Below are 25,074 nucleotides of genomic sequence, written 5' to 3'. Positions count from 1 at the left end.
GTCATAATTTATCCGAGCAATATATTCCTTTTTCCCATTTTGGGTGTCAGTTTACCGAATAGCTAGCTACGATGGTAGAGCATAGATTATATTATAGTTTCAGAACTACGTACTTATTTATTGGCACGCAGTCAATAAATTTGGGTGATTATCCAATTATTGAAACCATACTCAATTAAGGAGCAATTAAGCATTGCGTATCATCCCATTATTAGGTAGAAGCAATTACACGCCCGCTAAATGCTGGAAGTAATGGATAATCTCAATAATAAACAGATCATTTAGTAATTTCTAGTGACATAACGTGTTATAGCAGATGTCCCAGTATAGAAAAATAATGGTGTGGAACGACCTTTCCACTCTGTCTTTCTCCACACTGGAATTATTCCTGCTTTAAGACGACGTCAGTGTAACTTCTCTGATGGAAGTCTTTGCTCCTTAACAACGGTGGAGACATATCCAATGATATTTATCTGCCATAGCAACAATTTTACATACATTTTGAGTACTCTATTTGAAGAAATCTGTTGTCCATGGCGTAAGCCAGGATTTAATCTCCATTCAATACTACCTACCTACTACCTACCTACTACTTACCCTCAAATTTGGGCCAGTTGTGACGCAATTATTAAATGATCAGTGAGTTTAACTTAGGCATAGACGATATATAGACGTAGATTCTTATAGTTTTAGGGATCCGCATCTCAAAAGGAAAAAAAATGTTGCGGTGCGCCAGTTTGACGCGTACTTTTCCCGTTTATCACATTATCGTAATAAAAAAAAAATAAAAGAAATTAAAGGACCGAAAGTCCAATACAGATATTGTCTTTTATGGAGTACGACATATGCAGATTTTTTTTTATGTTACCGTCGGCAATGGAGCTGGTGGGACGCCTGATGGTAAGCGCTACCACCGCCCATGAACATTTGGAGATGCATAAGGTCCATTGCAGACCTTACGTCTCTACAAATGGATTGCCGATTTTTTGGGAAGGGATTAAGAAAGGATTGGCGATAGGAATAAAGGAAAGGACTGGGAAGGGTAAGGAAAAGGATATGGGCCTCCGGCTCCCCCACTCACCGAACGAAACATAGTAGAAAACTATTTCACGCCGGTCTTCTGTGGGGGTGTGGTACTTCCCCGGTGCGAGCTTTCCCAATTCGTGCCGAAGCGTGCTCGACTACCACATATGTACATTTGCTTCTCTGGTCGTTTTCTTTCTTTACAACTAGATCACCAATCTTCTGTGTTTCCGACTTTGAACTTAATTATCGTACCAAGGAAACCAGGCCTCACCGATACTAAATCACTGCTCCGAAGAGAAATCTTCATCAAAAGAACGAGATCATTATTAAGTAGTATGATAATAATTATTTCCTTTTCTTTATGATATCATTTGCTAATGTGGCAGCCTATTTATAAAATGTGAGGTGCGTGAGTCGATTGATAATATTAAGAATAACAATGAAGGATGTTACTCACTATTTATAAATGAAATAATGCACTTGGATGAATGCCTAGTGTCATGTTGACTCTCAGGTCGGAGATTCGAAGTATGAATTTGAATAAAAAAATCGCCCGACCAAATTATTTAACCATTATTTCGTTATTACAATACGTAGATATATTTATTATATATCGTCGTGTACCAGATGAGTGTCCATGATAAGATTTTATTTATATTTTTTAAAGAAAAAACTAAACCGCCATCAGATTGTCTTCTTCTCCTCTTTGTTAATGGCTTCACCCAATAGAGGGACTGCGCCAATGTCCTGTGTAACTGGTAGAGTCAGGACCATTAGATTGTCAGAACTAGACTAAATTAAAATGGGACCAAATGACAGACACCAACTTTCAAATAAAAATAATAATAAAATAATCGGTCCACTCAGTAAAAGTAATTAAGAAACACAAAAGTTACAGTCCAATTGTCGCCTTCGTTCAAGTCGGTTAAAAATATTTAAATTATTACTTATACCCGAGTGCCTACCTACTGTTTATAATGTTAATAAGTCTCATTGAATATAATAAGGTGATTCCGCAACGCATCAGTTTATTAATCATATCAATATGATCTTTTCCTATATAAATTTTTGCAATAATTGTATTAATAAAACATGCTTACTACATACTATAAGTCTTCTTAACGTAAGAATAGATGGCGCTGCAGGCAATATGACATTTCAAAGGTTTCAATATTGAGTTATATTATGAATCAAAAATTATGTGGTATATTAATTTAGTCTGACAATAGATTATAACAAAAGCTACAATACAAAACCAACTTTATCTTGCAAAATAAAATATAAAACCTAAAAATAGGAAAGTCATTGTAGTTTATAGCTTCAGAAAAGGAATTTTGAAAGAAATTAAGCGCTTCTATCAAATTATTATTACTCGTATATATTACTCATGAAATGGAGACATGAAAGTGGCTTTCGCCTGCCACTTTGGTTCTATAATGATAAGATAATTAGGTATAAAGTATAGTTGTATATTTAAATTTTCATATAAACTTATTTCGTCAATCAAAAATTCAGTTAAAGCCACAAAATTTAATATAAAGAGGAAACATTAACACACCCTCTGTAACGATAATTTTCCGATTTTAAATGCCCCTTGATAATAAATCATTAACTAATAAAAAATACTAAATAAACATCCTAATTTAATAAGAATAACACCATTAATACTTAAAATGTGACAAGGGCCCGGAAATATAAAAAACACACCAAATGTTAACTGCTACAGACGGACAAACAAACTATTGTTATGTTAACAGAAAGTTGAAGCGAGATCAATGACATATATTGTATGCGGATAGACGGATGTTAATTTGTATAACAACATGTCGTATGTACATTGAATGTTTATGGAAGTATCGCCTTTATATTTAATAAAAATAAGATTAACAATAGATTATGGAAATTTACTATTAACCGTACATAGGATTTGATAGTATTCGTCGAAAGCTTTTTTTAGATATTAAAGAATACATTATTGTAAAAATAATGCTCCATATATTTAAATGATAAGAGTTATATTTAAACAAATTATGGGAGAAGTGGTTTACGCTGAATTCTGGGTGAGTTCGATGCCCGTTATAAAATGAATGATATTTATTTATTTGTAACTAATCTAGTAAGTTTTTTTATATTTAAAATATGTTTCTTATATGTTAAGGTACTTTTTCTAATTATAAAACACTTCATTCGTGGCGAAGCGTGCTCGACTCCCACACTCAAAGTTATTTGGAGACTAGATGGCGCTACCTACAGCGTTAACTGTTTCAAACATTACCGGCTACTTCGCAAGTGAAGTCAAGGTCTGAAACTAGTAATTTGAATTACAATTCGAAAACGCTATAAATATACAAACCAGGTAATCGGTATAGCTACTAATAAAACTATATTTATAAAAGTCCGAAGTAATTTTTCAGTAGGTACTAAGTGTTCAATTATTTATATGATTATTTGCTATGATGCATGTAATTCATGTCTTGGCAAATCTGTATAAAAATTGCAACTGAACCGATTTCAGTGAAATTTGGAATGTAGATAGCTGAACAACTGGAATAACGTACATAACTTTGTATCTCGATATTCCTACAGGATACGGACTTACGCGAAACCGCGGGCGCAACTAGTTTTAAATATAATTAGTGATTAAGAGCAACTACATAATCTACTAACTACTACTACTTCTAACTACTTCTTGTCGGCTATTTGCTATAGTAACTGCTTTTAAGTTACTTATTAGTAGCTAATAATTTATTGATCATCATCATCATCATCATCATCATCATCAGTTCATACATGTTCCCACTGCTAGGACAAAGGCCTTCTTTATGTTAGCAGATGTCACATGTCGTCAAACTTTTGATTTTTGGACATGTCGGTTTTCTCTCTATGTACCCCTTAACCGTTTTGAGCAGTGATGATGTTATCCACATGCGCAGATAAATTGAAAAATCTATTTATTTTATTTGTTGCACATTCGCCTTGTTTCAAAACACTGACTTATCGATTTTAAGTCCGAGGTCCTCAGTCCTCACCCTAACCCACCTTATATATTAAGATTCAAAAACGCTTTTTAAACATCTAACACTATCTTAGCTGAGAGTAAAATCAAACGCCATTAATCAAGAGTGTTTTATTTTCAATTATGGAGGGAAACAACGATAAATTGGATATATATGGTAGCCTTGTTTACAAATCCTAATTATGAGCAATCAGCTTCCTGCATAGAGTTTATTCATATTGCGTCAAAGGATGGGGAAAATGCAAACAAATAAACTATGCCCTTATTAATCATTGATTTATTTATGACAGTGTCGACTTGCCGTGTAATGTGTTTCATAGAATAGTATTCAAAATACATAAATAAAATAAATAAAAAAATTCTTTATTTGCCTTCACAATCATTAAACTACTGAGTAGTATTAACGCTGTGAAAGACTAGTGTCTGAAGTAGGTCGTCAAAGACCTGTAGTACAGATCACATCCAGAAGTTATTCATGATGTTAGCATATAACTATTGTGTTTTTTTCATGGTATGTATTAATATTCACGGTTATAAAGCACTAGCTTTTCGCCCTGGCTTCGCCCGTGCTATAAATATAGCTTATGCCAATCAGTGACAGAAAACATCTGAGTTGAGATCAGTTTTTTTTTATTTCATCATCATCAGCCCATATATGTTCCCACACAGTCTTGTATCCCCGCTGGGATACAGGCCTCTTATTAGGGTTCAGGCCATAATGGCCAACCACGCTGGCCAAGTGCGTGTTGGCAGACGTCACATGTCGTCGAAATTTTAATTCTTGGACATGCCGGTTTCCTCACAATGTTATCCTTCATCGTTTTAAGCAGTAGTAATGTTATCCACATGTGCAGATAAATTAAAAAACCAATTTATTTCGCTGTTTTTTTTTTAACGTCATATGTCACGAAATTTCGCCCGATATCCATTCCCGTATACCTCTCGTGAGATCATTACACTAATCAAAATCTTAATATTTCAGGTATTATCATCCGTCCATTTTAGTATCACCGATCCATGCGAAGTTTTTACAATAAAACTGGAGGAATATATAACAGACAGCACAACGGTATCGCTGTAAGTATATGTTATCACTTATAACGATAATAATTATTTATTTGCATTGTTATAAAATGCAAAAATTACTCTTTAAATACTGTGAAATGGGAATTAGACACGCTTCAAACCTCCTATTACAGAATATTTCAATGTTATTGTCAAAAAAAGCAAACTTTACCAAAATTGGTTCAGCCTTTTTGCGTGAACATGATTTATACACACTTTACACATATGTCACACACAGATTTGTAGAGTTAAATCAATGTGGAACATCTGACCGCGCCCTTACTACAGATGTTATTGTAAATGGTCAAACGGTACTGGGTTCAAGCTCTGGATAAAAGAACATAATAATAGATACTGATATTATAAATGCGAAAGTGTTTGTTTGTTTGCAACGATTTTATGGTATGTTTTTTTGTCTGTGTGGATGCTAGAGAGTGACATGACTACGTTTAACTGTGGGGAAATTTTGGGAAAAAAAAAAATCTCGGAAATGTCACGGGAACGATAAGTTTTCAAATAAAGAAAGAATCATAAAAATGGATTCACCTAGCTGTGAGGTAACAAACACAAAAAATACAGTCGAATTGAATCTCTTTTTTATGAAGACGGTCGAAAACAACCTAGATATAATGATTAAAATTAAACAGATATGTATTGCATGTCTTTCATAATCTACAGTTTCTTTCAATAATTTATTTTACAGTAACGATACATTAAACATCGATATATCATCAATTACTGGTGCCTGTGAGGAACTGTTCATCACCATAGCATCCGACCTCCCTGGTCCCGATGACAAGAACGAAACGGCCAGTATTGTGTACAGAATCCCCAAAGATGAACCATCGAATGTACCCTTAATAGCTGGTATCATTGGAGGAGTTAGCATTGGTGTAATCGGTGCGACTGCTGGAGTTTTGAAGGCACTAACTTTTTTGAAGGCAGGAACTTATTGTGAGTAAACACTTTAATATACGTCTTGTATTCTTATATTTTGGTATGGTACTTAAACTATTTTAAAAATTGTGTACCACCAACGATAATGGCACATTATACTTGACTTAGACATTCTTGTTCCATCGACAGGTGGTAGTGGGCTGAATTCTGAGACAATCCTACTTCCTACTAATCTTACTAATCCTACTTTCTACTATATTATAAATGCGAAAGTTTGTAAGGATGTGTGAGTGTGTTTGTTGCTCTTTCACGCAAAAACTACTGAAGCGATTGCAATGAAATTTGGTACGTAGACAGCTGGACAACTGGAATAACATATAGGCAACTTTTTATCCCGATATTCCTACGGGATACGGACTAACGCGTGTGAAACCGCGGGGCGCAGCTAGTAAGAAATAAATAACTCCCTGCATCATTATTTTAAATGTCAGTCGCTAAGAAAAGATGTTTACTTTGACAGATTTACCAGCTACGAACCCATCGGATGTTATGCAATTTAAAGATTTATAGAATCCAAGGAAATAAATGATGACGAACGACTTTCAAGATAAAGGAACAATCTAATGCAAGCTGAAAACTAAATTGATTAAAGCAGCAAGTTAATATCATGATACATCAAACACAATTTAAAAGTCTGTTACTTATTTGAAGTTTTCTTATTTATTTTAAGGCATATTTATATTATACATAATAAGAAATTAATAGTATGATAAAGGGTTAATCTAAGGTACTCACTCTATTCTTTAAGAGCTATTTAACTGGGCTGTATTTTACATCTTATATATATAAAATTCTCGTGTCACAGTTTTCGTTGCCATACTCCTCCGAAACGGCTTGACGGATTTTGATGAAATTTTTTGTGCTTATCCGGTATCTATGAGAATCGGCCAACATCTATTTTTGATACCCCTAAATGATAAGAGTAAGGCAGAACAGCGTTTACCGGGTGCAGCTAGTAATGTATATGTGTAACGTCGCCCTGGAATTCTGTATTGACCTGTCTTGAAACAAACATTCACCCATTATTATGAAGCTTTAGAAAATCGAATTTTCGCTCAAAATTCTTAAAAAAAATGATATGATAATGATGATGAATGATATAGTTTATTTCTGTTTTTATTGCACAGCGAGCACTCGAGTTATTGGTTCTGGAGAGCTATTGGTTCGCCTGATGGTAAGCGATCACCACCGCCCGTGAACATTCGCAGATGTAAGTGCCTCTATCTACGCGTTACCCGCTTTTAAGAGGCAAGAGATAAGGAAAGGATTATCGACAGAAAAGAAGAATAGGACTAGAAAGAGTGAGGAAAAGGGAATGAGCCTCTGGCTACCCCACTCACCGCACGAAACACATATATAGTATTCGCATGCTACTATTTCATGCCGGTCTTCTGTGGGGGTGTGATACTTCCCCGGAGCGACCAGGCCCAACTGCAGAAATGTGCTCCACTCCCATATTCTAAGCAAATTTCCTCATAAACCTTTATGTTGAATTGAACATATCTTATTGATAAATAATAGATAGCAGACACCAAGGAAGTAAACAGGCTTTACCCCTATTCGGATCAAATTAAAGATCACAGTATTCCAAAAAGATTAAATAATCAAAAAGCCATATTTCGTTCCACCATCGTTGCGCATGACAACCATAATCGCGTGACACCTCCAAACAGGCACTTATCCTCGAGATCACCGCGAAAATTATATTAATTGAGCGGCAGGGGAGGTCAAGTTATGCTAGCTAGAGTCAACTTCAGATAGGTCGCTTCGGTGGGTGTCGGGGATTGTCGCTCGCGCTCGGTAAATAGACGTTTTCATAGGGACGTATTAGAAAGTTGCTAAATAAATAATGAAAGGTTCTAGAAAACTGACGACGCCTTGTATGTTCATTTTCATAATGTTGTATGTGAAGTTACCTTGGCGAAAATGTATTAGGAATAAGTGAGACCAAAATTTTAAGTAGGAAAGTATTTTTTATTTCGTATTTTTACTTATATTTGATTTATGGCAAACGAAGAAATTGTTATCACTAGAAATATGTTAGTTATTTAAAATTAAGCATTATAATTATCTATAAGTACATGATAAATAAAATGATTTAAATAATTTTCCAAGATTTAACTATTATTTATTTTAAAAGCCACCAAACACTTAATTAGTTTTAAAAGGAAAAATCAATAAATATGTTTATTGACAAACCAAACTTAAAAAGAACTGATTCACGTATCCTATCACGAATTCTATCAAAATCTGCTTTATCACTATCATTCAATGAAATAGAAAATAAACTCGTTAACTGAGTTAAAATGACATTGATCAGCATACAGTATACATATATATAAAATACAGTTTTTCGCCGATTCGTCTCTGTCCAAAGGGGTGCAACGTTCGCGCCGGCGCGGACCGTCGATCGTCACCGCCCGCGACCGCGCGGCCTACTGCACGCGCTCGTTACCACCCTTCTTATAAAACACGTTTAAATTTCGAATCACAACACTATCTTTTTTTTTAATTAAAACATTTCCAGCCAGCACGTATCATCACCAAAAAGTTCAAAATATAAGCCAACGCTTAGTGAAATAAATGTGAACTAAAATCGAAAGTGCATTTAAATACGATTTTGTAATTGGTGTTTTTTATATTAAATGTTTAATTAAAAGTAATACAGATTGTATAGGAGTGATGTGTAGTGTGGAGATTGGTGATTGTCTTACGTAACTGGCTTAAGAGGTGAGTGAATTTTCCCTTTGTGGTAAAGAAAGCGTTGCTAATTTGACATAAACTGGTTCAAGATATACCAGTTTTCACTAAAACACGATCTTTTACTACCTACAACTAATGATTTTTAAAGAAACTTAAGATTAAGGCGTAATTATAACCAAGGAACTCCTATTATATTTATTATTCCTGTCCTAGATTTTAAAATTAAGAACCTTAGTTACACCCTTTTACCAAAATCCAATTCACCTCTACGTTTTGTCATGAAAAAGCTTATCGATAAAAATTAAATTGCTTCCACACAATCCTCGATTACCTAACACGAAAGAGCTATCAAATATTTCCTTCCCTTATTTCTCTTTGAACAATTTTCGCTCGTGTCTGTAGGCGCCTTAACGTGGCGTGTGAATTTTTAATTATACACAAAGTACAAACTTATCTCAAATGTCAACATGGTATTAACACTAATATAAGCGTTATATAATTTTTAAAGCGTAACTAATTGCATTCAATTATGTACGCACGCTGGCCTATTTCCATTGGACTGTTTACTATCTGAGGGAACGACAAATAAGTCGTACGATAGATCGGTATGCCTATTAATCGTTATATTCAAATTTTTCATACGTAGGTATGAAATGATAAATGTTTGAAATAAATGTTTATGAATAATGTATAGGCGAGGAAAATTCAAATGTAAGTAAAATTATAAAAAAAAATAAACGTATTTCCTATTGCGATACATCTATACTCCCAAAGTAAAATTATAAGGAGGAAAGATTTGTATGTTAGTATGTTTATAATGTTTCCATGCAAACTGCTGAACCAAATTCATTTCAAAATTCTTTCACCAATAGAAAGCTGCAACAACTCTTAGTGACAGAGGCTATATATGTACCACGGGCGAAGCCGGAGCGAATGTTATCATATATTTTGATTGTAAGGAAACCGGTACCCAAGAACCAAAAGTGTTTGTGTCATCTTCGAAACCTCACTAGTACTAATGCGTAGAAACTCATAGAACTATAAATGCTATAGGAGGCAAGTCCCAGCAGTATTACAAATATGGGCTGATGATGTAAACATGGTTTAAAAATATACAAGGTGGAATTTTGTAAGACCACCGAAAGGAAAGGAATCTTAATATTGTAGGCAGAAAATATTACTATAAAGTAACATTGAATTATTTGTGAAAAGAAAGAATAAAATTTTCTGAAAATTATCTTTCCACACCCGGGTTAAATTTAATTTAATCAATCAATTTAATCATCAATTTCAATCAATTATATCAATTATAAGGATAAAATCTTTCCATTGAACTTAATAAATCAAAAGAGAAAACAACTGTCTACATTACCGATCCGATGCCCAAATAGGAAATTTAATCTGTGAAAGATGTTATTTTTAAAAGAAGTTAATGATATATGTATATGTATATTCCTTACATGAATTCAATAATTATATTTTCATTTTCATTTCATATAATTAACGTTTTTATATAATTGTATGTATTTTAATGATCGTTTCATGATCCAATATTTTATTTGACTGGTAATTCCTGATGATATGAGAAGACAAATGATTTCGCATTTCAGTTTTTGCTTCACGTGGGTTGTAGAAAAATTCAATATTAATTATTTAATATTACAATTTAGAACGAAATTCCCCGGGAACGGATTCTATGCGGGTTTTTCTTTAACTTCGCGGGAGAATGTGATTTATTTAATACCTTTTAATCATTATCTACATATAAAACAACTATATACCCGCGGCTTCGTTTGCCTCAAGTCACATAACTATTGAACTACAACCGTTACTATAACCAAGTCTGTCTTTGCTTATTTTCATTTCTTATCCAGATTATCCTTCTAGAAAATCTATTTACATATGAAATTCAGAAAGAAAGGGTATTTATTGCCGAAAAATGTGGTATGAATACATGATTTCATAAACTTGAATGAGGAAAACGAAGTAGATTCAGCTCAATGACGTGCGAAACAAGCTCGAAAGAACGCTTCAGCGGTAGCAGGTAAGTCTGAAAAAAACGTTTAGGTACGAACATGTTTAAACCACAGATAACATAATACTATACTAGTTTAAAATAACCAGCAATTAAATATGTACTAACTATGTCATACAAATATCGTGTAATATATTAAAAGGAAAAGTTACAAAATGGACTTTATCTTATCATAATTAGTAATTTTTTATGTACATTTGTTGATAACATATAGTGTCATGGTGTTTTCAATCAATTACCTCCAAAAATCTATCACGATTTTGTGAAAGTAAATTCGATAGGTCAGAAAATTGCTATAAAACGTATGCCAGGCCAGTTAATATAATATGTAATATAGAAAATAAAATAGATACGGTTCCATTTTTTTCTTATGTTTTATCACTAACTAAATCGATGACTACAGTTTAATATAGCGAAAAACTATAACAGATTTATTGAAAGTCATAATTCTTTAGCACTATTTAATGTAAAGCTATCATGAAGAGATTATGAATATTTTGAACATAAATATAGCTTGAGTAATGATATTAAATTAACCTCAAATATGAATTGATTGACAGATCTATTAAAAAAGCCCCATACAAAATCCATTGCGTAGTTTTAAAGATTTAAGCATACATAGGGACATAGAAAGAAAGCGACTTCGTTTTATACTATTTAGTGAAGATATCATACCTATGTTTGTGTATTCATCCTGGTAGAATTTAGATGATACAAGACCCTTCGTTATATCGTCATATTCCCTCACATCAAGAGAGCTAATAAATCACAAGTAAACTTCAAACTTTATCTTTAGTATAATGTCTTATACTTACACTGACTACGCTAAAAGATCGAAGAAAATTTAATACTCGTTTGTACAATGCGAGTTGAAGTCATATTACTATGTATAGATTACAGCATTTATCTTTTAAGCTAATTATTTATTAAGGTTAAAAACAAAAAGATTTCTCTCTCAAAAAGACTCTCAACAATAGAAAGTTACCATCGCTTGGGATGACCCAGGCTAAAAACAGAAAAGAAAATGAGCTGACACTTCATTTTTTTTGTCTTTTTTAGTTTTCGTCTTGATTCTTTCCTGGTGAAACCGGCACAACAGTCTAGTATATTATATTTTAAACTGTAATAATTAAGCTTGCCGTTTTATGCTCTTTCGGCATAAAATTTAATAATACACAGAGGGAACTTATTGTTTTTTGGTCGTAGCTCATTTTCTGAATTGCGAAGTTTTTGTATACTGTACAATAAATAATACATTGTAAACTTTAACTTTAAATGATACGTTTCATCAAAATCGGTTCAGGATCTTTTGTGTAATTGGGTAACTTGATAACTTCCATAAATCTAAACAAAAATGAAAACTTTCACATTTATAAATACCCATAAGCTAGTTTATCGCACATTATTTTGCCCGCATTATACCCATTCTTGTGGGATTGTCGCGATAAAATGTCCTATGTCCTATCTCAGGTTGCAAACTATCATTGTACCAAATTTCATCCAAATCAGTTAAGTAGTTGAAAATTGCGAAAAAGACATGTAAACCGCCAGACAGAACTAAAATAATAGGCATTTGTAAAGCTCATAATCAAGCAAGAGCAAGCATTTACATAAAATCTTATATGAATCGGAACTTTGTGTAATATTTTAGCGCTTGGAGCATAATCACCTTCTACTCGACTACACCAGAAAAGGGATTATGCATTTCGAGTGAACATAAGTATGTTTCTTTGTGGCGCTTATAAAATGGATGAATTTAGCTTAAGATTTCATCATCGTAAGCTTCGTTTTAATTGTAAAAATTTTTCTACCCAATTATCTCGACCAAGCAACAAAACTCTTATCAACTACCAAATCGAATTAGCCTCAATTCGCAATATTATCTATTATCCAACCCTACAATTACCGACATATACTGTTATACCAAAAAACCAAATGAGGTTAATATTATAGCCTATATATTTAAGGTCATACCGGCGCAGCTGCAGTGCGTCACAGTGCACAACCACTTACTTACTTAACCGGCAAAGTGTAAATACAAACGTATTTAAACGGTATTCGCTTTGAGTCGACTTGCTAACACCTTCGTTAACTCACTGGGTTATTTGGAAAAGAGCCGTATGCGGTATATTTAAGATGCGATTTCAGATTTTTAAATTGTCAGATTATGTTAGGAGTATGTGATTTTTGAATGCCTAGATTAGCTTTTTTTTCGAGCATCGAGCCAGCTTCGGTACGGATTGGGCCAACTCGCGCTGGGGAAGTACCACACTGCCGCAGAATACCGGTGTGAAATAGTAGCCCGTTTCCTTTGCCTCACCCTTCCTATTCCTATCGTTCTTGATTGTCAATCCTTTCCTTATCCCTTTCCCCTTAAGAATACCACCAGTTCAGTTTGCCAACAAAATATTAAACACTGTACACTTCATTTTTCTTTCTTTGTTTGTGACGATTTACACAAAAACTAGGGGCCGATTCAAAAATTTATCTTCTAATGTAAAATAAATAAGAAATCTGTATCGTTACTGATATATTATCATATTTTCAGACTAACTGTGACTAAGACGGGACAAGCGTAAAAAAATAATTAAACACTTGAAGTATTCATTTATTTCTTTACAAAATTCCATCAAGAGTAAAACTGCGACGAGTAAATATTTTGAGTATCAAACTTGATCATTAAACGAATTATTATTTACAAAGCATATAAATGTGTTCCAATGCAGTATTTACAATAGCTCGCTTCCGCCGCAATAAATCCATCAAGCTTTGAGGAAAAAACTGAATCACTGCTTCTATTTCAACGTAGCATAAAGCAAATTCTGGTCAATATAGTTTTAAGCGAATATAGCCGCAAGCAATTGACAATAAAGAACATAATATAAAAACACGTTACAAAACTTGTCACTTTATGATTTTATTATAAAACAAATCAAAGGATACTAAAAGATCTCAAGTCGTAGGTATTTGACTCATATTTTCAATCGACTGCAAAAAAAGAGGTTATCAGTTCGACCGTTCTTTTTGTTATTTTTTTATACTGGGTGAACATTGGTTCACCCAGTATAAAAATAGTAATTGACTATTTGAAAGCTGGTCCCGTATAGTCCCATTTACACTTAATCTAGTTTTAACAATTCGATGGCCGTTTTGTGTTTCGATAAAAATAATAATATCATCCCATTTTCAAGCGCCCATAGTACAATAGTACAATAATATATATAGTACGTAATATCAATGTAGCCTACAATTATACGATCCAATACTATATCTACAAACTACTAAACTATAATCAGGTGTATCACATGGAAAGATAACTAATGAAACTATAACACCAAACCTCGCCACGTCACATCCTTACTGTATAATCCATCTCCTGTTTTCCGGAAAATTCATTAATATTTATTAGAAATCATTGTACCAAATATCATTTCGGCTAGTTCATTTTTATTTGATTGCGCATTGCCCAGAATGATATAATGCTATTTTTAGTTCATCTGAAAATATTAGGTCATGTCATAACAACATGGATGGAAAAAGCGAACAAATAAATATTATTTGATATGAAAACAACATTGAAATTAAACTATTTTCATGTTGCCAATTACAAGAGATAAATATTAGAGAACTTATTTAAATAATATCAGATCATGAGAGATAAATAATATAATGTAATGAATAAATAAATATTAATTATCTTCAGTAGTATTAAGAAGTCATTGTGTGTCATTCAGATTTATGAGCTTACAAGGCTTATATTAGGGTACTATTGCAATTTATGGTCAATGTTTTATAAATAACTTTAAATAAAAGTTACATTATTTTTCTTATTAAATCTTAAAGTGATCTCTTTCTCTTATTCAATCACTTAACATAAACTTTTAGCTAAGTAAATCACGTAGCAGTACAAATTGGTATTATATAAAAATCTAAAGTTCAAGACCGACATCTGCTAGATTGATTATCAGTACCTTCCTCATATCATTATTATAGCACAATATAATTAAAAATTATGGTTATAAAAAATACTAGAAAAATATGAACACGAAAGGAATCGAATGATTGTTATATGTGTATGCGTATGAGTACCCTTAAAAGTCCTGGCCGACTTGGACTAAATATAAATATTTATACAGCTCGATTCTCGCTAAAAACTTTTTAATTTTGGAATACACGCGTGAAATCAAACGCAAAAAGTTACTAAGCAAATAGTTTGTTATTAATTAAACGGGCAGATCTATTAAAAAAAGGCGATTTTATCGACATATTTCATATCAACGTCTCTGAGAGTATAAGTTTAACGAATAGTCAGCAATTTTTAAAATAGGTTTCATGTTTCACTGAACATATTCAAAACGAACATAAATATTTTACTATGTCAAGAAAACATTACAATGTGCGTACAATAATTGAATTATGTATATAATAATATGAAACAAGACGTTTTTATATGGATTCGTGAGACGCTTCCAGCACGTGCCTAACTATGATAAAAAAAACAAGTGTCCAGAGTGCGATATTATCCGAAATATGACTAGAGCTATTGGTTAGAGTGGGAGAGGGAGCCTGACTACCGCTGCTGTATGCGTTAGAGAAAGGGAAGCCAGACAGACTGTCGCCGTAACGCGTTTATCAAGTATATTAAGTATATTATGTAGTTTATCCTCCCATAAGACGTTATCACTACATAATGGATTTCATTTAAACAACATTTAAAATGTTTTTGTTCCAAAATGAAACGTAATTGTCATTAAATATATACCTATATCGTTATCCTACCTATATACCTTTATCGTTTTTATAGCTAGGCTCTTATAACAAAACTAGAATCAGATCTGCATATTGAATTAAATTTAATAAACTACCATATGCTCTTGATATAAAAATTTTTATAATTTTAACTTCATATATAACATTATACTTTTTTTTTTGAAAATAAAACCTAACATAACACATTCTTATAAATTACTTAGCTTTTAGATTTCATCTCTCCAGCGGACAAACAGATTGACCATTTTTTATATTATGGTATCGCCATATGCATTAAATGCTTGTGTCAAAATGTTAGTAACCACTCACATAACTATAACTGCTGGACCGATTCTAATGAAATTTTGAGTCCATTTCGGATCTGAGAATCGGCCAACATCTATTTTTCAAACCCCCAAATGATAACAGTAAGGCGTTCGCCGGGTCAGCCTTTGTTTTAATAGAATTTAAAAGAAACGTGAATGAAAATTCCTTATTTGCCTCTGAAAGAAAAATCATCCAGCTGCTATAATTATTTCCTAATCTATTAATATTTCTTTAATATATAAAAACCTCTCATGATGATTTCTGTGAGTTCAAAGTATTGTTACCATGAAGGGAATATCTTATGATTTATAAACTTAGGTACCTTAAGCGTCATATTCGCCTTCTTTTCTCATCATCATATTCTTGACCATTTTAAATCAAAGGCTATATCACATTACCAAAGGACCACTATTCTGTCCCAACGAGCACAAAACTTCGAGAAAAATACCTATCTTCTATCAGTATGAGTATCAGTATCGTAAACGTGCTCAAACAATTAAAACTAAATACAATGGTACGCAACTAACATTACATTACATTACATAACGGTACATTATCTGATAAAATCGTTCCAATAGCATATTATACTCTATAATTCTATATACATACAGACAGGGGTCTAGTAATAAATTTCTACTTTCACTATTTATTGAACGCGGCCGAGTCAAATGAAAACAAATTTATCTCTCGTGGACAAATAAAATCCACTGAATATTGATGACATTCAAACTACAAAAACAATTTCGACTGGCTTTCAAGATAAAATGTTATCAATTCGTTTATTTTCATTTATAGTGTCAATAATATTCTACGAGTTATAGAAATTTTGGACATGAATTGGGTCAGACATAATATCACTCACTTGATCAGCGCTATCACATTTCCATTTCTACTGATTATGAAATTGATAGATGAAGGAGACGCCTACTCATCAAGATGCCTTTTTATTGCTGTCTTCTTAACTGCCCAATCTAATTTATTTCTATTTTCTAATATCGTTGTTTGATATAAACCTACAAATATTACGATTTTTCACGTCCTATTTATTATATCTATAAAAGCAGTATTATATATATAAAAGCAGTGGTGGCTCAGTGGTGAGGACCTCGGACTTCAAAATCGATAAGTCGGGGTTCGAGACCGGGCGAGCGCGCAGGAAATAAATTGATTTTTCAATTTATCTGCGCATGTAGATAACATCACCACTGCTTTAAAGGTGAAGGAAAACATCGTGAGGAAACCGGCATGTCCAAGAATTAGACGTTCGAGGGCATGTGACATCTGCCAACCCGCACTTGGCCAGCGTGGTGGATTATGGCCTGAACCCTCATAGGAGGCCTGTGTCCCAGCAGTGGGAACATATATGGGCTGGTGATAATGATTTATTATATCACTATAATAATACATGATATATACATATAAACCTTACTCTTGAATCGCACTTTTTATTTAAAAAAAATATCAATATCTGTTGGGTAACTTTAAATACTGCTTTATACAATGTAGTGATGAATCAATTGTTTTTTCTTCCACAATCATCATAATATCCATTTAATACCAAAAGAACACTCAGTTCATTGTTCAAAAAATCCTCAGATAATAATCGTGTAAGACAGTATGTATATCTAATATTCTCAAACAATAGTTTCAAAGCATTTTTGTAAACTTTTATCTTACTTCAAGAGTTATCATCTATCTTCATACAAAAACTTATAAACGTGCCATCTCGATATCATTATAAATATTATATTCGTATATTCCCACCATATCGTATATCTATACTATAGCAATCAAATTCTATTTTCAATCTTCATTTATAAATAATGTTTGCGTATACGTTACAGTGATTCATAATACGGTTTAATGGTCTTCCAGGCAAATTCTCTGAAATGGCGGTAATTTAGTTATTTTGTGACTAAAACTAACATAAAATTTTCTCTTACTTCCAATACAAAACGTCAATTTATATGAATTCATTCGCAGAATTATGAACATCACGAGAAACCCATTCATTTATCGTTCAATATCGAAAATGTAATATGGTTAATTTTGTTTTCTTTTCAATTGAAATTGCAATTTATAAGCCTCCCTTTTACATTATTTATAACTCATATTGAGATATGACTGGTTTCAGCAAATTTTTTTTTAAATAGGCGAGGAACCAGCTCCGCAAAAGGCAAAAACGTGTCTATAAAGTCCCTTATCTTTTCCTTTCACCCTTGCTACCTTTGCTTTATCCGGTCTATAGACTGGATAGGAAATTCAAAGACATTATAATGCAATCCCATCAGTTCTTAATTTTCTATCCATCTATTATACTCTTTTATTAATTCTAAATTACTAAATGTACTCTTATCGGCCACAGTGCGTCCCCGGCGCGGTGATGACGGCATGGAGGTGGTGGTCTTGGTGCTTTGCGCCCTGCTGGTGAGCGGTGCCCCTAACGCGACCCACCGCCGCGCGGACCCCCACGAGCCAGTGCCTGAAGAGGACGACGAATTCGTCCTTGACTACTATGACGAGGCCAGGATTAATATTTCTGGTGAGCAGATAGTTTGTTATGAAATAAGTTGTCATAGCGGAACAGTTTTTCCACAATTCCAAAATTAATGTATGTAATTAAATTAAAATTGAAAAAGCCATTTTACCCCAATTTATATCGGCGGCCATATTGGAATAAAATATAGAATTCGTGATTTCATAAATATTCTAAATACGTACGTCGGTACGGTACGGTACGTCCATTCAGAAGCTACGAAGGCACACACATACAGATATTAAACTTATCGGGGGTTAAGAACAAGATGTACTACGGAATCGGCTCCAACGATTTTCATGAAATTTAGTATATAGGGGGTTTCGGGGGCGATAAATCGATCTAGCTAGGAATCTTTTTTAGAAAATGTCATATTCGTGTTTTATTCGTGTTTAAACTTATCGACTTAAACTTACTTTTTTAAAAAACAGGAGGCGTTTGAGTAGTCCCAATTTATTATGACTCTTCCTGACATCTATTGGCGAATAATAATACTATTTTTTGGCGAATAATTAAAGTTAAAACAAAAAAAAGAAAAAAATACCGAGCAAAGCTCGGTCATCCAGGTACTATAATATAATAAGGAAAGAATTGGCAAAGAAGTTCAGTTCACACGTCTACGCTGTGTGTGCAAAATAGCATTCAAATATTAATCTTGAACAAATTCCTTCATTTATTAACAGTTTTAGATAGAAATAATGAAACTTCCGTGGATCTTAGACTGTGAAACACAATTCTCGAATCAATATAGATGAAGGTTAATGGTTGTCCGATACGATTAACGTTAAAGAAGGTCTAGTAAATTGCGAGTACAAATAACCAGTCAAGCAAGGGTACATAATATGATAATACTAGCTTTTGACCGCGGCTTCGCACGCGTTAATTCGGAGTAGTTTAATGGATGTTATTAAATATATAAACCTTGCTCTTGAATCACCCTATCTATAAAAAACCCATCAAAATCCGTTGCGTAGTTTTAAAGATTTAAGTATACATAGGGACAGAAAAAGCGACTTTATTACACGCTTTTTATTAGCTTCACCTGTATGTTTGTTTGTAACCGACTTCTTTGGGCGCGATTTTGACCCACTTTAAACGGCCAGATTTCGTTCAAACTTTGTAGATATATTGAAGACCGATGACAATACACTAATTTGATAAAATTATTCCATGTTTTTTAGTTTTTTTAAACTATTATAATATATTATTTTATACTATGTAGTGATACTCATATATGTGGACAATGGACTGCAATTCTAAATCTATGCTTGCTTTGGGATATGGACATATGGCAAAAAGGTTAAGATTCGTCTAAATTCGTCTTGGGACACAAGTACAAATTCTTTAAAATGTCCGGATTTCTTTGCCTCTTAAAAATCCCTTCTGCTCTAAATATGGATTTGGGAAAGAAATATCTCAGTTTATGATATTAACTAACTTAATCACATATTATCTAAAAATCCATCAGTGATGTAGAGATTAAAGGCATTCCCATATCCTTGAAGATGGCTCAAAGTGTACCACATAATCGGGTTTATTAATGAATTTTATTTCTATTTATATACGAAAGAAAGTAGTGTTACTTACACTATTTATAACTCAAGAACGGATTAACCGATTTGGTTGAAAATTTGTGCAGAGGTAGCTTAGACCCAGGAGACGGAACATAGGAAAGTTTTTATCCCGGAAATCCCACGGGAACGGGAATACGTGAGGAAAACGAAACTATCTTTCCTGTGACAACGCGAGCAAAGCCGCGGGCGGAAAGCTTTTTTTTATGTTACAGTCGGCAAAGGAGCTGGTGGGACGCCTGATGGTAAGCGCTACCACCGCCCATGAACATTTGGAGAGGCATAAGGTCCATTGCAGACCTTACGCCTCTACAAATGGATTGCCGACTTTAAATTGGGAAGGGATTAAGAAAGTATTGTCGAGAGGAATAAAGGAAAGGACTAGGAAGGGTAAGGAAAAGGATATGGGCCTCCGGTTAGCTACTTATTATATATAATGTTGTTGTTGCCTGTATGGTAACAAAGCACAGATCTTATCGTTCAGTTTTACCTTAACCTTTATATCACGGAAGCCACATAATCTATCAAACGGAACATGCATGGCTTGTTATTACGGTGGTATAATGGGCCCAAATGCTATGCGCAATTGTAATAAGTATACCTTGTTGACTTAACAGCTGTGGCAATGTGTATTTATATAAAGATCGATAGTCACTTTGTACGGCGAATAACTAAAGATATAAGGCTTCAGAAAACTACAAAATATGAGTTGTGTATTGAGATAAATAAATCGCCAAAATTGGTTTACCCTATCGAAAGTTCTAACGCAATAATAAATGTCGAATTGAAATCCGCCTCTTTTTTGAAATCGGTTGATGAATAAAGAAAACTTTGATAAATTTTGAAAGAATAGAAAAATTTGATGACAAGACGGGATTCGAACCTGTGTCTTTTTTGCCAAACCGTAGCAACGCCTAGCCTCACGGCCACCCGTGATCCCACTTCCGTAATCGAATTTCTTCTACTCTTTCGGTTTTATGTTCCTAAGGGACACCCCACGCCATCTATTGAGATAATTAAGAACCATCACAACCAATATGAAACATTATTTCAATGATTACAATATTGTATCCATTGTAAAGAAAACTTTGTTATACCAAATTGTAAATTACAATTCAAATTCTGCGTGAATTTGCTGACATTCCTTGCTAAAGCTATATACACATTCACTTATTTTAAAATTATTCCAAATTCATTCTCCAAATTAATATTAAAACTTTCAAATCAAAATAATCATGAATTATCTATTTCTCCGACATCTTACTTTTCATTAATTTAATTTTACTTTTCATAGTATGAAAGGAAATAACGCCATCCATATCGTATCGCTCTTAAGTTAAATAAAATACATGCATTAGTAGGGAAAATATTGTGTTTACAGGATGTCCCGTATGTGGTGTCCTTAATCAATGGAACTTATTGTTTATCATACGCTGATTTTCACTCTATATTTAGTTATTGTTTTAATACGAAATGATAAAATCTAGCTAGCTTTAGTACATAGTGTTATACGATTAACATATATATACGTAATATTTTTTATCTAAGCACACCTTCGATTCTATAGATCGAATTTGGGTTTAGATTGGGATTTGGGTAGACTTTTATATTTATGTGCCCTGTAATTCCGACTTTAAGTGATCCTATCCTATCCGTGAATAAGATTGAATTTGCAAATATTCATGGGCGGTGGTGCTCAGTTCGATTACCCAGTTAAACATAAAACAAGACACATTATATACATATTTTATATTTATTTTATTCTATGCATTTTATTATTATTTTATATTTTATTCTGTGCATCCGACAATATTATCATTAATATATAAGCAAAAATGTTTGTAAGAATATACGGGTGTATCTTTGTAAATCTAGTACCTGTAATATGATAGAAGTCTGGTTTTGCACATAGGCTATTTTGTTACCCAGTTCTTTATATCACTTGTATACGCTACACACAATAGATATAACAAACATATAACATAAGTTTCAGAGAATTACGAAGCATAGTCCTACCTTTATTGTTTATTTACTCGTTATTTTTATTCATAGCTCCAGAAAATATAATCTAAATAAAGTTGGGTTACTCAGAAATGGCCGTATTTACTTTATTTTTGGCCTGTTTGATTTAACATAAATACATAACAATTTTGAAAAACTTATCTATGGGGCGGAACAGGGACAACAGCTGCTAAATAATACGTTAATGAGAATTCAGACGTTGGGTATACATTTTTTATCTTATGCCTTTTTATTCTAGGGTTCTAACCCTGAAGCTTGCCATTTAGTCAACATCAAAGTAATTAACAGGAAGATAACGCAGTCTCAAATCCCCAAACCCACTGAAAGGTCTTTGTGCACCAAGGAACTGGTACAGGCTATAAATATATTTTCCTAACCCTTTGTCTATTAGCACAAAAAGCAACGAGTGCCACTTAAACTCAGCTATTGTGGAATATAATAAAACGTCTAAGTGTTCGCGGTTTGACCTCTTACCGTTAAGCGTGTCAAGTATACTTCCGATGGGACCTTGGACATGGAACTAGAACTTTCGATGTAGATTATACACAAATGTGTGTTATCGGTATTTGATCTAAAGGCTTAACTATAGTTGGATCCTAGTAGGTACGCCTCGTAGCTGTAAGTTAATCAATCTTGTTTGGAGGTGTTGGGCGAAGCTTCGCGCTCGACATCTTTCAGTAAAATTTATCTGTGTATACAAATCAATAAATGAAGAATACTCATATGTGTAAGATTTAATCATTCTAGAAACTTACATAGTCCAAAATTCTACCACTCTATTTCTCTACTAATTCGTAATCCTTTTAAACATTATGAATATTAACTGTATATATTTCATTTCTTTATATGGTAAGTGCATTGAAGCGTCGCCTCAGGAGCTTATGTTACTAAGAATAAATATTGTTTCACAGAATCAAAGACGACATCGTCTCCGCAAATACAATTATGCAAGCACTCTAAGTGTTTGCAGAACCACGTTGTGCCAATATTCTTGATCTGTGTAATAATACTGTGAAAGTTTCTAGTCCTTTTATAGGGTATGGGGCACTATACATCTGTCTCACTGATAAATTTTCTCAACAGACGTCTCAAATCTGTGTAGGTTCACACGATAGATTATTGTTTGTTTTAACTATCGAGTATAGTTATCGAATGTTCCGTGGGTTTTCAACCGACTGATGTGATTCTGTTGTTTGATATTTTTGTCATTACGTTCCTTGTTGTAATTAACATGAATCAGTAAATGATCAAGCTTCCGTGCACTGTATGAGTGAGGCATTTTTTGTTAGTTTTGTGTTAGACTCTTCGGTTTTACGCTCATGCGTTATCCACTGGATCAAGGAGGTGATTTTATGAAACAAAAATAGTACTTCGAGGCAATTAATTAACAAAAAAGTGTGAAAAATGCTTCCGTTTTAACATTTTAACTTTAACACAGGCTTTATATAATTGTACGAATTGAATAGTTTTAATAAAGACGTTATTATTTAGAAATTAAAAACTTTTTAACGGATTTTAAACGCGATTTATTCATTATGTTATTATTTCTCCCCGTGATCACGCTGGCTGTAAAGTTTTCGAAAATTTCGAGTTAATAATATAACGAATAAATCACGTTTAAAATCCGTGAAAAAGTTTTTAATTAATAAATGTATAATACTCGCGTAAAATCAAACTTTATTATTATTGTATTTTCTTGTGTTTCATTTTACGCGAGTATTATACATTTATTATTATTATTGAAGGTGACCCTAGCAACATTATAAACGCTACCGAGAATCGCAACATAGTTAAATCTCTCTGAGCGTAAACAGATAACTGCATAAACCCATCGAGGTATTTCGTAGCGGCTCCGCGTAGCTGTAAGCGAATCGTTCATGAATGAAGATCCACTTAATCTTCCAAAATGTGCTTTACCATTATATACTGAAGAATAACCAATACTTTGTTTATATTTCAATGACTTGACTATAGACTATGATAGATAATTTAATAATGTTTTTCGAATAGTAAATTTAGCGACTAATGGGCTGAATTTTTTAAAACATCTGTCTCTTTGTAAAATATGTTTCAACGGATGAACTGCTAAATGAATATTATTAAAAACGGATGAATTTTGAAATATGGATAAGATTAGGATGGACGTAGGAAAGAAACTTCCAGACTTGATAATTCTGTTTCTATATCAAAGCCAGTCTGGCTAAGTGCCCATTCCATGTGGGCTATCATTTTCCTATTACCTCCCACTTAAATTTAGTTTAGTTCTGGCAATTTGTAGACGGTAGTATTTTACTTCTTAATTAATTATTTTCATAATAATTAAACTCGGTGAAATATAAATGGCTGTCATAGCAAATGAAAAATTCTCAAAGCTAGTTTTCCGCACATTACAACGAAATAAATCCCAAATTTCAACCTAATCCAACTTATTCCGAACATCCTATAACATTCAGCTAAAATGAAATGAGACTAAAACAACCAAGGTAATAAACGTCCAAATTTTAGTTGAAACGAGTACTCCACTCCGAACAGAATGTAAAAACCATATGTCATCAAACAGCCGCGTCCAATGACAATAAAGTTTGTCATTATGCAATCCGATTTTGGCTCGACGCCAGCAAACAACCGACCAATCATGTAACGCAGACTTTATTGGAATCAATTTTGAGAAGCTGTATTTATAACTGAATAGCTTATCAATATAACCAACCGCTCAATCCGGTTTCGTCTGAACTAAATACTATCAAAAATATCATTTTTGGCATTTTGGAATATCGTGAAGTAGAATGTACTGTTTGTTGGGTGAGTAGGAGAACCGGACGCACTTATCTTTTTTCTCGCTTTTCCCAGTCCACTCCTTTATTCGTCATGAACCTTTCTATTTTGACTAACTAACTTGGCTTAAAATATTGGCTCTATCTCTGCAAATATTTATGGGCGCTGTTGATTGAACCACCAACTTAGTTGCCTGATATTACATAATATAATAAATTATTGATATAATAGCGTTCTACCCCGACTTCACCCGTGGTATATATAGCTTATAGCAGTCAGGGATCACGTACGT

General features: G+C 33.2%; 2 protein-coding genes across 3 annotated transcripts in view; both read left to right on the top strand.

Annotated features, from left to right (window-relative positions):
- Positions 1-4,333: 4,333 nt before the first annotated feature.
- LOC119840467 lies at positions 4,334-6,824 on the top strand. Its single transcript, XM_038367096.1, has 5 exons — positions 4,334-4,379; positions 4,503-4,553; positions 5,025-5,119; positions 5,811-6,061; positions 6,525-6,824. Exons 2-5 carry the CDS (start codon positions 4,518-4,520, stop codon positions 6,572-6,574), a joined length of 432 nt encoding a protein of 143 aa, XP_038223024.1. The 5' UTR covers positions 4,334-4,379; positions 4,503-4,517; the 3' UTR covers positions 6,575-6,824.
- A 1,651-nt stretch (positions 6,825-8,475) lies between these two features.
- LOC119840500 overlaps positions 8,476-25,074 on the top strand; it is a 36,473-nt gene continuing 19,874 nt past the window's right edge. For both annotated transcript variants that reach the window (XM_038367140.1, XM_038367139.1), the window contains exons 1-2: positions 8,476-8,794; positions 18,244-18,420. In XM_038367140.1, the coding sequence (XP_038223068.1) occupies positions 18,270-18,420 (151 nt within the window). In that variant the 5' untranslated portion in view covers positions 8,476-8,794; positions 18,244-18,269. The remainder of the gene's footprint in view (positions 8,795-18,243; positions 18,421-25,074) is intronic.

The sequence above is a fragment of the Zerene cesonia genome, chromosome 6 (assembly GCF_012273895.1).
Source record: "Zerene cesonia ecotype Mississippi chromosome 6, Zerene_cesonia_1.1, whole genome shotgun sequence".
NCBI lineage: Eukaryota > Metazoa > Arthropoda > Insecta > Lepidoptera > Pieridae > Zerene > Zerene cesonia.
Note: the sequence above shows the minus strand (reverse complement) of the source record. Positions and strands in the feature narration are given on the sequence as shown.

Bases quoted from the DNA above. Each gene is read 5' to 3' on its own strand.
- LOC119840467 (XM_038367096.1), top strand. From the start codon at position 4,518: ATGATGTTAGCATATAACTATTGTGTTTTTTTCATG. The intron at 4,554-5,024 runs GTATGTATTAAT...TTAATATTTCAG, and splicing joins ACTATTGTGTTTTTTTCATG to GTATTATCATCCGTCCATTT. The intron at 5,120-5,810 runs GTAAGTATATGT...TTTATTTTACAG, and splicing joins GACAGCACAACGGTATCGCT to TAACGATACATTAAACATCG.